Here is a 13215-nt window from a genome sequence, read left to right on the forward strand (position 1 = left end):
TGCTGGGCTAATTTATATTCCATGATAAATGATATGTATCAGTTCACCTTCTGCAAAGTATAGTTTGAGGGGCACCAAAGGTCCCTTTGATCTTCAAATCAAACTTCTTCCATCCCTCACACACAAAATATATGTCTGAAGAGTCAAGATTAGTAAGCCATTCCTTTGAGTAATGGTATTGTTCCAGCTGCTTCCAGACAAAATACAACCCCAAGAGACAAAAGCCAAACATCTCCATGGTGAGTTTATAAGTTAACCAACTTAACTTGAAAGCGGAGGGTGGAGACTGCGAGAATGGTTCTTAGGGCAAGTAGTTTGGATGGGATGGGAAGGGGGATTTGAGGGGATGGCAGGATAGGGCCAGAGTTTGAAACTGCGGGGATCTTGGGAAGCATAACAACGTAGGGCTCCAGAAGGTTGGGAGAAAGGGGCACATGGAAGAAGGAGGCCCCCCATTAGTAGTTTTGCCACTGGTCTCCCAGGGATTTGTAAGTATATATGTGTGTGTGTGTGTCTGTGTATGTGTGTGTATATATATATATATATATATATATATATACACACACACACACACACACACACACACACATACATATGTATATATGTATATTTTAGCTGCCGTTCTCATTCTAAGATGTAAGGGCTTCCTTAACTGCCGTGCAGTGATTATAAATTTCCTATCCAAGGGAGGCTACATTTTCTGGTTTCTCTCTCCCACTTCCTCCCCTTTTATTTTCAGTTGTTTGGAAGGCAAAATTATCCAACTGCCCCTCCGCCTCCCCCCAGCTAATGTCTCTTCTGGTCCCTTCTCCCAGGCTTGCCTTTTGCACAAGCCACATCCAGAGCCAATGAATGAGATTGGACCTGGACCACTGGGAATCCTGGGTGCCACTGATGGACAGATGAGCTTATTAGAGAAATCGTTCCCAAAGACACTTTCAGAATTGACACAAAATGGTGGGGAAAAGAGCAGGCTGGCCACGTCAGGCAGCTCGGGGCTCCAAGGTGGACTGCAGCACCTGCACTTGGTAAATGTTGCAGACTCCTCTTGCTGATATCTTGCCCTTGAGTAAGAGAACTGGAATCAATAATGTTCAGGCCCATTTTTTTTTTCCCTTTACAGAAAGACCTCTCAAAAATACATCTGTGAATTGCTATCCTTTTTTTTTTTAAATGCCCTGACTCTCCTTTTACAGTTTTTTTTTTTTAAAGCCATCTCTATCTGTATCGATCTAATCTTAGGCTTTTTGTGGCGCTGGTTAAGTCCTGCAAAGGCAGTGGCAAGATTTAAAATGAGTGTCTGGTTGTGGACAGCAGTCCGGATCAATTGATTTTAACCTAAAAGAAACAGAATTTGGGGAGAGGGAGAAGCCAATAGCCAAGCAAAAAAAAAAAAAAAAAAAAAGAACCATTGTATTTGTATAGTGCTTAGCACTTTTCAAAATATTCTCCCATTTGTTGTCTTATTTGATCCTCACAACCTCCTGGTGGGCCAGATTGGGCAAATCTCCATTCAACAGCAGAAGACAGAGGCCCAGAGTGCGTGACTCACCTAGGGTCACAAAGCAACATCAGGGACACAATAGCCTTAGAATACAGGTCTCCTTTGGGACCGGGACCAGGATTTACACCTTAGAGCCCACCATAGTTTTTTTTTTTGGCCACACTGTGCAGCTTGGGGAAGCTTAGTTCCCCGACCAGGGATTGAACCCACGCCCTCGGCAGTGAAAGCTCGGAGTCCTAACCACTGGACCGCCAGGGGATTCCCAACCGGGAGGGTTGAATGCAGATGTCTGGGGTGTCCAAGGAGGGAGGGAAAGAGAAAAAACATATGAAATTCACTTAAAATAGGCTAAAATACAGTGCACGTGGTATGAAACCATGTTCAAAAATGGTTCTGCTGGAATGCCTTCTCAGTTCTCTGCTTCCACATCTGAAACAGGGTAGCCTCCTTCCTGTTTCAACTTCATTGCCACACATCCTATTCCCAGATTCTGCCTAAAGACTAGCCTAAACAGTTGCTTTCTTAGCTTTGAACTTCGGGTACAAGATAAGGAATGGGAGGAAAACAGGGCTGCCCTTCATGGTCCTCCACAAATACAACATACCTGAGAGGAAGTTTTTGATCTTTTCTAAGCCAAGGTGACATCACTGACACGACACTGCTTTTTAGAAGCTGACCCTACCCGCCCCACCCACTAGAAAGTGGTGGTGAAAATATTATGCTTCCTCTATTTTCATGCTTTCCAAACTGCTGGTACAATCTATTAGGAAGTTGTAAAAATCAATTCGGCAGGCTATGAACAGCATTTTTAAAAATTAATAAAATGAAGTAGAAAATGGTAGAAACACATTGCAAGTAGTAAGCATGAGTTTTATATACTGGGTTGTGACATTTTACGCTTCTTACTGTGGGTTAGAGCAAAACTTTGAAAACCACGGATCTAGAGGGTATATATACTTCAACCCCAGATGTAGTCTGTATCCTGACTCTCCATCTGACACATTATTCCAACAATATTCCACAGTTCCCTTTTAGTGCTCCTCTAGGAAGCAAGACTGATGTATAGAGCCCACTGATAGTCACCGAGCAATTTTTTGTATAGAAAGATGCATTTGACAAAGAAGGGCAAATATTTAATACAGCAGAGTTTGGTAGCAAGTGTTTTTTTTTGTTTTGCTTTGTTTTTGGTAGCAAGTGTTTTGATGAAATATTTTTATTGTAGAGACAACTGTTAAATAAAAATGCTAAATATGCCCTACCATCTCCCCCTAAATATGTAAGATTATGTTAAAGCACAACCATGCTTATCTTTTCTATCCTATATTAAATCAAATTATAACAAAAATCAGCAAATGAAGTCCCCTGCTAACAAATTTCCTACATTAGTAATTTCGGGCAAGTCAATCCAGCAACGTTCCAGAATAAAAGAACTCAGGGTACCTTCCTGGCTTTATTTGACTTCTTGCTCCTTGACCAAACACTGCATTTACCCTTTAACCTCATTGGGAGTATCTTTTTAGACACACTACATACATTACTAGGAAATTTCCAAAAACTAGGAAAATGCTGATTCCAATTCACCAAAGCACTTACATGCTTAAATAAGGTCTGCAGCTCTTCCAGCCTTATGAGGTAGACACGAAATGCAAATAACTTGGTGACAGAGTTTGTCATGAGTCATTAGCCTCTTAAGCTTAGTCTTTTCCTTCCACTAATGCCTACAAATTTACACGGAAGTAGATTCCTAACCATTTTTATCTAGGCAAAATTCATTACTGTATTTCATCAATCTAAGATGCCATCAATTGTAAGACTCATCAGTATTTTACGAACCACTGAGAAAAGAAAAAAGGCCAATTAAAGTATGCTTTAGCATCAGTTTAAAATACACCAATTTCACGGATATTAAATTGTGAAAAATACGTGCCTCACTGAAGAGATGAAATACAGGAGCTGATTTTAAAGGCTGTTGCCTCTTCTCACTCCTCAAGTGTCTGTTGACATATTTTTAATGTAGAATTAAAGTTAATGGGACCATTTTTTTTTCTGAAAATGAACTTTTGGTTTCACTGCCTTCTGGATATAGTATTTTGGCTAGTTTTTCAAGGTTGAAATTTCCAACATTTTACCAAAAACGTCACTATTACTTCAAACAGGTGATCTCAGGAATGTGAATATTGGGTAGGAAAAGAGGAAGAACGAGGTAGACTAGAGAAAAGACAAAGTCCAAGTTGTCAACCATTGTTTTCAACATTCTAACTTAAAATTTTTTTAAAAACGTTATATTGTAAAAAGGAACAACCAACTGTTCTGGAGCCTTAAAAAAATCAAGAGACCTTAAACCAGGCTTGAGAAAACTCTAACAAGGCAAATTTTATTTTTTTCAAGTTATAAAAATATGTCCATGTCAAAAATACAGTCTAGTCCATATAAGAGTAGTTCCAGCCATTTAAAAGTTATACAGAATTTGGAAAAAGCAGTTAATATACAACTCTTAAAACACTGAGTTCATAAACAGTACACAACCACTCATTTCAGTTATTGCTTGTTATACGCAGCTTTTACTTGAAACTCTTCCTCTTAAGGGAAAGGGCAATATGTGGGCAATCTGATTGTTGCTGCTAAAGCTGTGGTTTTAAAAAGCCAATCCAAAATTAGAGTAAACTTACTTTGAGTAGAATATAATATGTAAAGTTTAGTCAGTACTACAAGAAGGTAGGAAGGTGTGGTCTAAATTGCAGTTCCATCCCCTTCTACTTCATTCTATTTTGCTAATGTATCAGAAATGCAATGTGTAGTTTGCGACGAGTAAATGAATCACCAATTTTCAAATTAAATGACAAGAAACATTAACTTTGAGTTGCAATGTAGAAACAAAGCTGGCACACCTAGTGTAAAAACATGAAAACAATAAATTCAAGAATGGAGAAACACTTAAAGCTTAACCAAAAACCAAAGCTAGATTTCTTTCTCTTTAGATGTTGAGACATAAAATGAATCAACTGGTTCTTTTGAAGTTTATGGGCTTATGAAGATCTGCTGTTCTGTTTTCTCTAAAAAGACAAAGTGTTAGCCACGTAATAGGAACATGTTTTATAACAGCTCTATTTGCTCAATGCCATATGGAAGAACAAATCATAAGATTAAATAATTTTAACTTTAAGTAGTAAAAAGACCATGCAGTTGACAGTGTAAACACAGAGAACAAATCACTCACTTTGGGGGTGGGTAGTACATAGGAGACTTTTGGCCTGAAGTTCACATGGAAGACTTAGAAGTTAAGGGTCCCAAAGAGGGAGTGATGGCTTTGTTTCCAACTTTCCTGTCAGACCCTGTTGGAGGGTCAGGCTTATTGCTGACATTTTACCCCCATAAGTTCTTGAACAAACTGAGACATATACTAGTGATAAGTGTGAGGTGAACTGGAAAAATCTTTAAAAATAATTCTTAGAACAAAAGTGGCCTTCATGACCATTTGGTTAGGATACTTACTAATGACTTAAATCCTAAAATTAGGCTACATTTTTAGGAGGTAGAAACAAGTACCAAAAGTGTACCACTTGGCCACCCCGCCTTGCTTTTGCCCAACCTCGGATCTCTACACTTCTCACTTCTCATTCTCCCATTAAAGCTCTTAGTACTACTACGATTCACTATCTAAAGTTATAGACCTGGAGCTGCCAAGAAAAAGCTTTCTTAAGAAGTTTTGCTTTTAAGCCACTGAGTGTATCTAACACTCAGGTATCAATCGAGAACATTTTACACCTCTCTAGAAGATTAATTCACTTAAGAAAACATGCCAACATAAAAAAAAACACCTACATTACTTAACATAAAAAGACTACTAAACATCTCTACATGCCATTCTAGTATGTCAGAGTACTTATGTAAACCTAAATTAGTAATGTGTTCATTGAACTGATTTGAAAAAGCCTCATATTTAAACTGCATTACCAGTGTTTACCAAAAATAGGTACATGTTGTACTACAAAATTAGCCTAATAACAAAAAAAAAAACCCACTCCACTTCCTCCCAGAGAGTTACATTGTGCTGATATCCCATAGACAGTACTATAAAGGGATTTCATTTTTGCAATACACTGGGCTCACAGTGAGTATATTAGTACAGAGACCATGGGTTTAATGTTACTGTAAGAATGTCATTAGTGAAACATATATAAGGCATGTAGAAAACTAACATTAAAGCTCTTAAGGGCAATGATCTAAACTGGCAGCTGCTAGAAAAGGTGCCGCTAGGAATAAAAAATATTAAAGAAATTTAATTTCAGCACATACTAGTTTTTAATGGTTCCACAATGCAATGAACTACTACTTATAAGTTTCTACTGCTGGAACTAATGGACCAAAAGAGAATGGACTTTTGTCCCCTTTAACTACTTTCCCAATCTTGAAAACGGAAGCAGTCGCTTGCAATCTTCCACACGATATTGTCAGCAGTAGACTGAGCAGTCAGCAGGAAGTTCTGGTTGAAGTAGTGTTGTCTGTTTCCATCAAACTTCACAGTTCCACTGGTCACCACAAGAACTGTAGCCTGGGCCTGAGTAGCTTGCTCTTCACCCACACAAAAAAAGAGAAGAGGTTGGATTCTCTCTCTAAGTAAGCAGATTTTCAGGTTTAAACTACACTGCCTAAAATTTAACACTAAAAAAAGTTTCATAAACTTTCTTTACTTTGCACATTATCTTGAGCATGTGCACCCAAAGCCAGAAAACTCAATAATCATTTCAAAGATATTAACATTATTTTCAGTCCAGAAAGATTTTGGGTGCTCTAAAGTTTAAAAATAAAAAGCTTATATCTAGAATAGGACCATTTGGTTGCTGTATTTATTAATATTTCATCGGGTTTCTAAAAGAGTTTTGTCGTATTTTGCTTCTTAAGCTTTCTTTTCAAGAACCATAAAGAAAAAAAAAAAATCACACTCAACTACTACTTAAGATGCTTAGGACCCCACCTAGAGGTTAATCTTATAAACTGCATCAATCTACTACCTTGAATCAAATTCTGTCTTGCCAAAAGTCATCCTTTCACATAAGAGTGAATTTCTGTGAAATTTTAATAGGTTGTAAGATAATAAAACACATTAATCAGAGATAAGGTATAATTTTTCTCTGGAGACATTTCAAGGTACAGAAGGCAACAATTTATTTAGGGAAAATAGTCATTCCTCTCCATTAACAAAAATCATATTAAGGCTCAATTTGTCACATGACTTTTACTAAGCCATAATCACTCAATCCACCAAAACCTACTAGTGGTCCTCTGGAGAGAGATACATCTAAAGGAAGACTAAAAGTTTGATTTGACAGCTAAATTCTTCATATTTAATTTGCTCAAAAAAGTAATTATTTCTACCACTGAAAGTGGCTAGCTGCTTTTGGTGTTAAAGTTCACTGCTCACTAAAGGAAAACAAAGGAAGTATCTTAAAAGACCATGATCTTACCATGAACTGGCTGGCAATCTAGCATATTGACCTGAAACTCACTAGAAGGCAACACGTCAAAAAACTTAGTTAGGGCTTCCAGCCCTGTTACAACATTTCCATTCCATACTAAGGTGGCCTTGTCCAGATACAGCCTGGTTAGTGCCTAAAAAGAAAGAAAAAAGAAAAAAGGGAAAGTTTTTTGTTTCTGGGTATTTTATAGAAATGGATTGAAAGGTTACAGGTAGTATCTAAACATTTTTATTGTTCTTCCTCCATCTCTCCTTCCCTTGCCCCCTCTCATGGGAAGACTGTGTCAACAAGGTATGTGCCTTATAACGTTGGCTTTAAATAGACATTATCCTGCTTTTAATAAACTAGGCAACTAGCTAAATACTTTTTTTTTCATATTTCACTTTAGCCACACTGAGAAAACTGTGTATCAAACTGGAAGAGTTTTTTTTTTAGTTTTGCTCTCTGTATTAAAATAAATTAAATGATCACAGATTTCAAGCCCATGCAGCCCCGAACCAGTTTTAATCTCCCTCCCTTTTCTAATTCTGTGAATTAACAAACCTGTCAATCAGGCCCTACCTGTACACTTCAATCCTAGTGTTTATATACATGTGAGTTATTTAATGTTTGAACCATTTCATGTTGTATGTGTTAGGAAGCATTCGTTCCTTTCACCACTATGGAAATAGCATATTTAGTTCAAAAGAATCAGGAGTACTTGCTAAAGCAGAGTCTTTGATAAGTCAAGTAAGTTAAAGCTCAAATAAGGCAGAATTCAAGAGTTAACTTTTTAGTCCCAGGAGTCAGTCACAGGAATTTAGTGTGTCACAGGACACATTTGCTTAGCTCTAAAATTTAACTTTGATTAATTTAAAGGGCCAACACATATCTGGACTCTGGAAATGAACTATTTCCTTTTTTGGGGGGCTACTTTGTCTTTGAAGGCACCAAGGCACAATAAGCGTCCATTGTTACATCGCTTGCCCCTGTCCCTTGTCATCAAACGTCAGTATCAAGAACTTTTTAATCTTCTGCCTTAACAAAATAGTTTTTAGAGATACTAACTTCTGTACCTACAGCATAGACAAAGTTCTCTAAATCATAGTCCTATTCCGATAAGAGACCTAGGCAAGACTCTCCAGCACATACTAAAATAGTTACTTAGAAGATGTGGCTCAGGGATAAATCACAATGAAAAAAGCTGATGAAGTCAGAACTTGCTCTGAAGACTAAAAGTATCCAAGCCATGCAGATTCTGTTTGTGAGTGCCAGCTACAGCTGTGAGCTTTAATTGAAAATTATCAATTAATATATGAATTTAAAGGGGCAAATCAGGGAACAGTCCCTGTAATGCAGACCCCCTTCACTAGCATGAATACTATTTTAACCATATTGGTTATACAATGGAAGAAAAAAATGTAACATATTTAAGTAAATATACATTGGGTCCCATGATAAGTGCAGTAGTTAAATTAATTCCCATTTACCACCCTAAAAATAAAATGAGGTTAAGAGAGGTTAGCAACTTGCCCAAGGTCACAGAGCTTGGCAAACACAAAGCTGGGGTATGATTCCAGAGTCCACACTTCCATAATGCCATACCAACCCCTCCTTAAGCAATGTGCTTTTAAGGAACACAGCTATCACTTATGCAAGTCAGATGAATGGCTGGATCAGAAAAAAAAAAAAAGAAGAAAGAAAGAACTGGTATTTAATAAAGAGTAGTAGTCTATAACACTCACCTGTCTTCTCTTGTCCATTGTCTCATAGTAAATATTGACAAATTCCTCAGCAGCTTTGCATGCCTGATCTACATAAATTTTAAAATCCTACAAGAAAAATTTCATTAAAGTGTACTTTACCACCCCTCCAACCCCTCACAAACACAAAATCACCAACAAAAGCTGATGATTTATTTCAATCACTTTGTAGCTCCATACACAGTCCACATTTTTCCACATAAATTTGGACATTTTTAACGTTAGGGCTCAAGTTTCCAATTTTCATTATTTTTAAGAATGTATCTTCAGGAAATATTCATCCTTGATTAGTCAATTTCACTTTTTTTCTTACTTTAAATATAAATTTATAATCTTTGCGTGGCAACTGGTACCTTAGGCTCCCAGTATTTTACAAAACATTTACCTTAATAAAAATTATGCAGTCTGAACCTTAAAAAAAAAGAGAGAGAGACGGGGCGGGCGGGGGGCGGGCGCGGATTGCCATTGAATAAATTAGGAAACAAGCGAGAAGTTATTCAAAAGTAGTTGAGTGGGAAAAAAAATAGAATAAGTTCAATGAACTTGTTTGAAAAGCTAGGTACCTAGGAAACGTCCTCACATTACGTAAAAATTCACCGGCGTTTGTAAAGGATTTTAAAACCGAAGCAAATAAATGCTGTTGCGGTTTTCTCCTTCAGGAAGATTAAGTACTTTCTTCCCCAGCCATTTACCAGCCCAGCCTATTATCTGAATTAAGAACTAGTTTCGTTTCTGTCTCAGGCAACTTAAAGTTATTTAGATCGAGAAAAGATTACAAGCCATAAGCAACAGACCCCAACATTCCGGACTCTCGCTATTTCCCATCTCAGGGTCCTTTCCAGGATCGGAAAAGCGACTGCACGGCCCTGGAGGTGGGCGGTCGGGGGGATAGTGGGGGCTGCAGAGAGCGGGCCCCGCCCCCGGCGCCTGGCGGGCTGGACCCTGATTCGCCGCTTGACCACGTGACAAGCAGCCAGCCCGCCCCAGAACCCCTCCCCTCAGCCGCCCGCGCCCCGGCACCCTGCCGCGGCCGGGGCACTCACCATGGGCCTGGCCATCGGGGTGGTGCCAGCAGCCTCTTCCGCCGGATTCCCTGAGTCCCGTCGTGTCCTGCTCTCTTGCCTGCGGGACGATCAAATACTTAGGAAGACAGAGAAACCCGCCAAACCCACAGAATTCTCTGCCCGCCCATTCTCTCCCGGAAGCAACTCGGTCCGCTGTTAAAAGGACCCCGATGTACCAACCTTAAGTTCAATTCTGTTCAGTTCCGACCATACCCTCCCATCCGCCTTATGTATTCACTCGTTTGATATTTATTAACTTCGTTTGGAAGAAAAAAACACTCTGCTTTTGCAGCTGGACAATTTTAACAAAAGTATCCATTTCTCCAACATGCCCAAGGGCAGCAAAAAAAAAAGACCTATTTAAGGCGTCCAATGGGGAGACTCCTTTGCTCCAGGAGGTGGGGCCAGGGCTAGGTGAACACCAGCGAGGAACGCTAGGAGACCTGCCTGACCTGTAGCTAACCGGAAAAAAGGGTGAAGCTTGGGGAAAAGCGTGCAACCGTACTGCACATGCCTGGTAGACAAACTGCTTAGAGTTCTGGAGCCTTCTGGAAAAATCAATCTTCACCGAATTAAACCCCAGCCTCTCAGTAGTAGTCCTAAAATCATTCACTATTTTGATTTGGCACTATCCTGTGGAAAAGGTTCGTTTAGTTCTATTCTGAAAGGTCTTGCAGACCTCAAATGAAGATTAGTCTCTAGGGCCATTCACCACCTTCCACAACGCACCCTCTAAAAATATTTAAAATGTTACCGAGTGGTGACCGCAAGCAAGGTACTTTTCTAAGCATTTGAACCCCATATTCACTTCTTACAATAACGCTATGAGGTAATCATCTCTGTTATACAATTAAGACACAGAGTGATTAAGTAACCTGCTTAGGGTCACAAACTGACTGGGATTCAAGCTCAAGCAATTTACCACTTCAACCGGACTCGACTCCCCAGTGTCCTTCAAAACCGCTCATCTCAAAGTCCCCAACAAACCCGATATCTCGACAGTCTTACCGCCCATGGCTGGTGTGTGGCTGCTCAAAAACATCACCACTGCCTCCTTGGTGTCTTTCTCTGTCTCCTTGGTGTCTTTCTCTGTCTCCTTGAGACGACGAGCTGCTGCTGGATTTTCTCATACTCGAACCTGAACTTTCCGTGTCGGCCTCTCCTCAGTTTCCTCAGGCTCTAACGGCTGCAACTTCCCAGCATGCCCTGCGCCCCGCTCTGAGCCCCGTTTATGGCGTCACTTCCGGTGGCGACTTCCGCTTGAAACCGCACTCCTCTGAGGTGGTCTCAATCGTTACTTGTTTGCTACTGAGTCTCAATACGTCGCCAGCACCGCCCTCAACCTCCTCTCTGGGCTCCAATTCTAAGTGTTGAATTTCCCTAAGCATGAACACCGGAACGCACTACAGGCTTCTCAAACTCGGGGAGTCCAAAATTTAAACGCATTATTTCCTCTGCACTTCTAATCTTCTGTATTCTTTCAGTCATCTATGCTTGAATTCTTGGAATATTTTTTTTGGTGTCTTCCCCCGCCATCACCATAATTCATTCCTTCATTCAACAAATACTTATTGAACGCACACTATGGGTCAGGCATTGTGCAAGGTTCTGGATATACAGTGGTGAGCAAAATAGACATGATCTATACCCTCATGAAGCTCACAGTGTAATTGGGAGTCATAGACAAAAAACAAAACAGTGAATTACAGAGGAGTTCCAAGTAACTTGCCCAATTCTGCCCATTCTTTTCTTTTTCTTTTTCTGCAGTACGCGGGCCTCTCACCGTTGTGGGCCCTCCCGTTGCAGAGCACAGGCTCCGGACGCGCAGGCTCAGCGGCCATGGCTCACGGGCCCAGCCGCTCCGCGGCACGTGGGATCCTCCATGACCGGGGCATGAACCCGTGTCCCCTGCATTGGCAGGCGGACTCTCAACCACTGCGTCACCAGGTAAGCCCTCTGCTCATTCTTTTTTTTTTTTTTTTTTTGCGGTATGCGGGCCTCTCACTGTTGTGGCCTCTCCCGTTGTGGAGCACAGGCTCCGGACGCGCAGGCTCAGCGGCCATGGCTCACGGGCCCAGCCGCTCCGCGGCACATCGGATCCTCCTGGACCGGGGCACAAACTCGTGTCCCCTGCATCGGCAGGCGGACTCTCAACCACTGCGCCACCAGGGAAGCCCTCTGCCCATTCATTTTTTTTTTTTTTTTTTGCGGTACGCGGGCCTCTCACTGTCGTGGCCTCTCCCGTTGCGGAGCACAAGCTCCGGACGCGCAGGCTCAGCGGCCATGGCTCACGGGCCCAGCCGCTCCGCGGCACGTGGTATCCTCCGGGACCGGCGCATGAATCCCTGTCCCCTGCATAGGCAGGCGGACTCTCAACCACTGCGCCACCAGGGAAGCCCTCTGCCCATTCTCTAAAGAAATTCTCTCTCTCTCACTCCCCTCTTTCTCTCTCTCCTCTATACACAAACTTTGACTTTGATTGCTCTATTCTGATTTTTCCAAAATTCTCCTAATCTTCTAAAGACCTATCTTGGTCTGGTCTGAGTTTACCCTTCCAGACTTCTCTCCCATTATTCACCAACATTGGCAAAGTTAACTGCTGTTAAACTGCTGTTTACCAAAAGTGACTCATGTTTATTGCTTTATAGGTAATTGCCTTTCTTGATTGAGAGCTTAGAATGTGTCTGGATTTATTATGATTTCATTCAATCCTCACAACCCCTGGAGAGGGAAATATTATCTACATTTTTAAGAATTTAAACTGAAGTTCACAGAGGTTAAGTTGGCCAAGGTGACGCAGCTAGTGGAGCTGGGATTTTAACTCACAGCTGTCTGATCCCAGAATCTCTGTTCTTAGACACTTTGCTGTTCATGCATTTGCTTATACTATGTTTATTTTGGAATGTTTATTCCTTCCATTTACAACTGCCTTTCAGGGACCAGGGCAGGTACAGCCTCCTCCATGAAGCTTTCCCTCATTTCATGTCCCCAGAACCCCAGAAGATGTGACCTGTCCTTTGGCTATGAGGAGTGGCTGTTGGTGTGGGGCAATAGTGCTGGGGGCTAGAGGAGCATTGGGAGCACTGAAAAGGGACAACTGAGCTAGAGGTAAAGAGAAGGGTTAGAATTTTGCACTGAATGTTTGCACAGAATTTTGTGCACTTTTATTGATGTGCTACAAGGATGGGAGGTTGGGTAAACTGATAACATGAAACCAAGCAGGACCCTGAGGGGCTTTCCTGGGGACAAAACATCCTATGTCTCCTGCCTCTTGTTTGTAGAAAAGCTTTAGCATCCTAGGCCTTCCCTGAGTTATTTTTTTTTAATATTTATTTGGCCACATCGGGTCTTAGTTGCAACACGTGGGCTTCTCTCTAGTTGTGGCATGTGGATTTTCTCACTCTAGTTGTGGCGTGAGGGCTCCAGGG

The 13215-nt window shown here is 41.0% G+C and overlaps 1 protein-coding gene across 2 annotated transcripts; it reads right to left on the reverse strand.

Moving 5' to 3' along the window:
• Window positions 1-3852: 3852 nt before the first annotated feature.
• On the reverse strand, window positions 3853-10927 carry NXT2 (nuclear transport factor 2 like export factor 2). 2 transcript variants are annotated; one of them, XM_019949566.3, is made up of 5 exons: window positions 10796-10927; window positions 9767-9845; window positions 8706-8792; window positions 6970-7114; window positions 3853-6076 (listed from the first exon to the last, which is right to left on the reverse strand). In XM_019949566.3, the coding sequence occupies exons 1-5, from the start codon at window positions 10915-10917 to the stop codon at window positions 5895-5897; spliced, it is 615 nt and encodes a 204-aa protein (XP_019805125.2). In that variant the 5' UTR covers window positions 10918-10927; the 3' UTR covers window positions 3853-5894. The 2 variants fall into 2 exon arrangements, with proteins under 2 accessions (XP_019805125.2, XP_019805127.1); XM_019949568.3 differs by lacking the exons at window positions 9767-9845; window positions 10796-10927 and adding an exon at window positions 9518-9665.
• Window positions 10928-13215: the final 2288 nt, after the last annotated feature.

Source organism: Tursiops truncatus, chromosome X (genome assembly GCF_011762595.2).
Source record: "Tursiops truncatus isolate mTurTru1 chromosome X, mTurTru1.mat.Y, whole genome shotgun sequence".
Classification (NCBI taxonomy): domain Eukaryota; kingdom Metazoa; phylum Chordata; class Mammalia; order Artiodactyla; family Delphinidae; genus Tursiops; species Tursiops truncatus.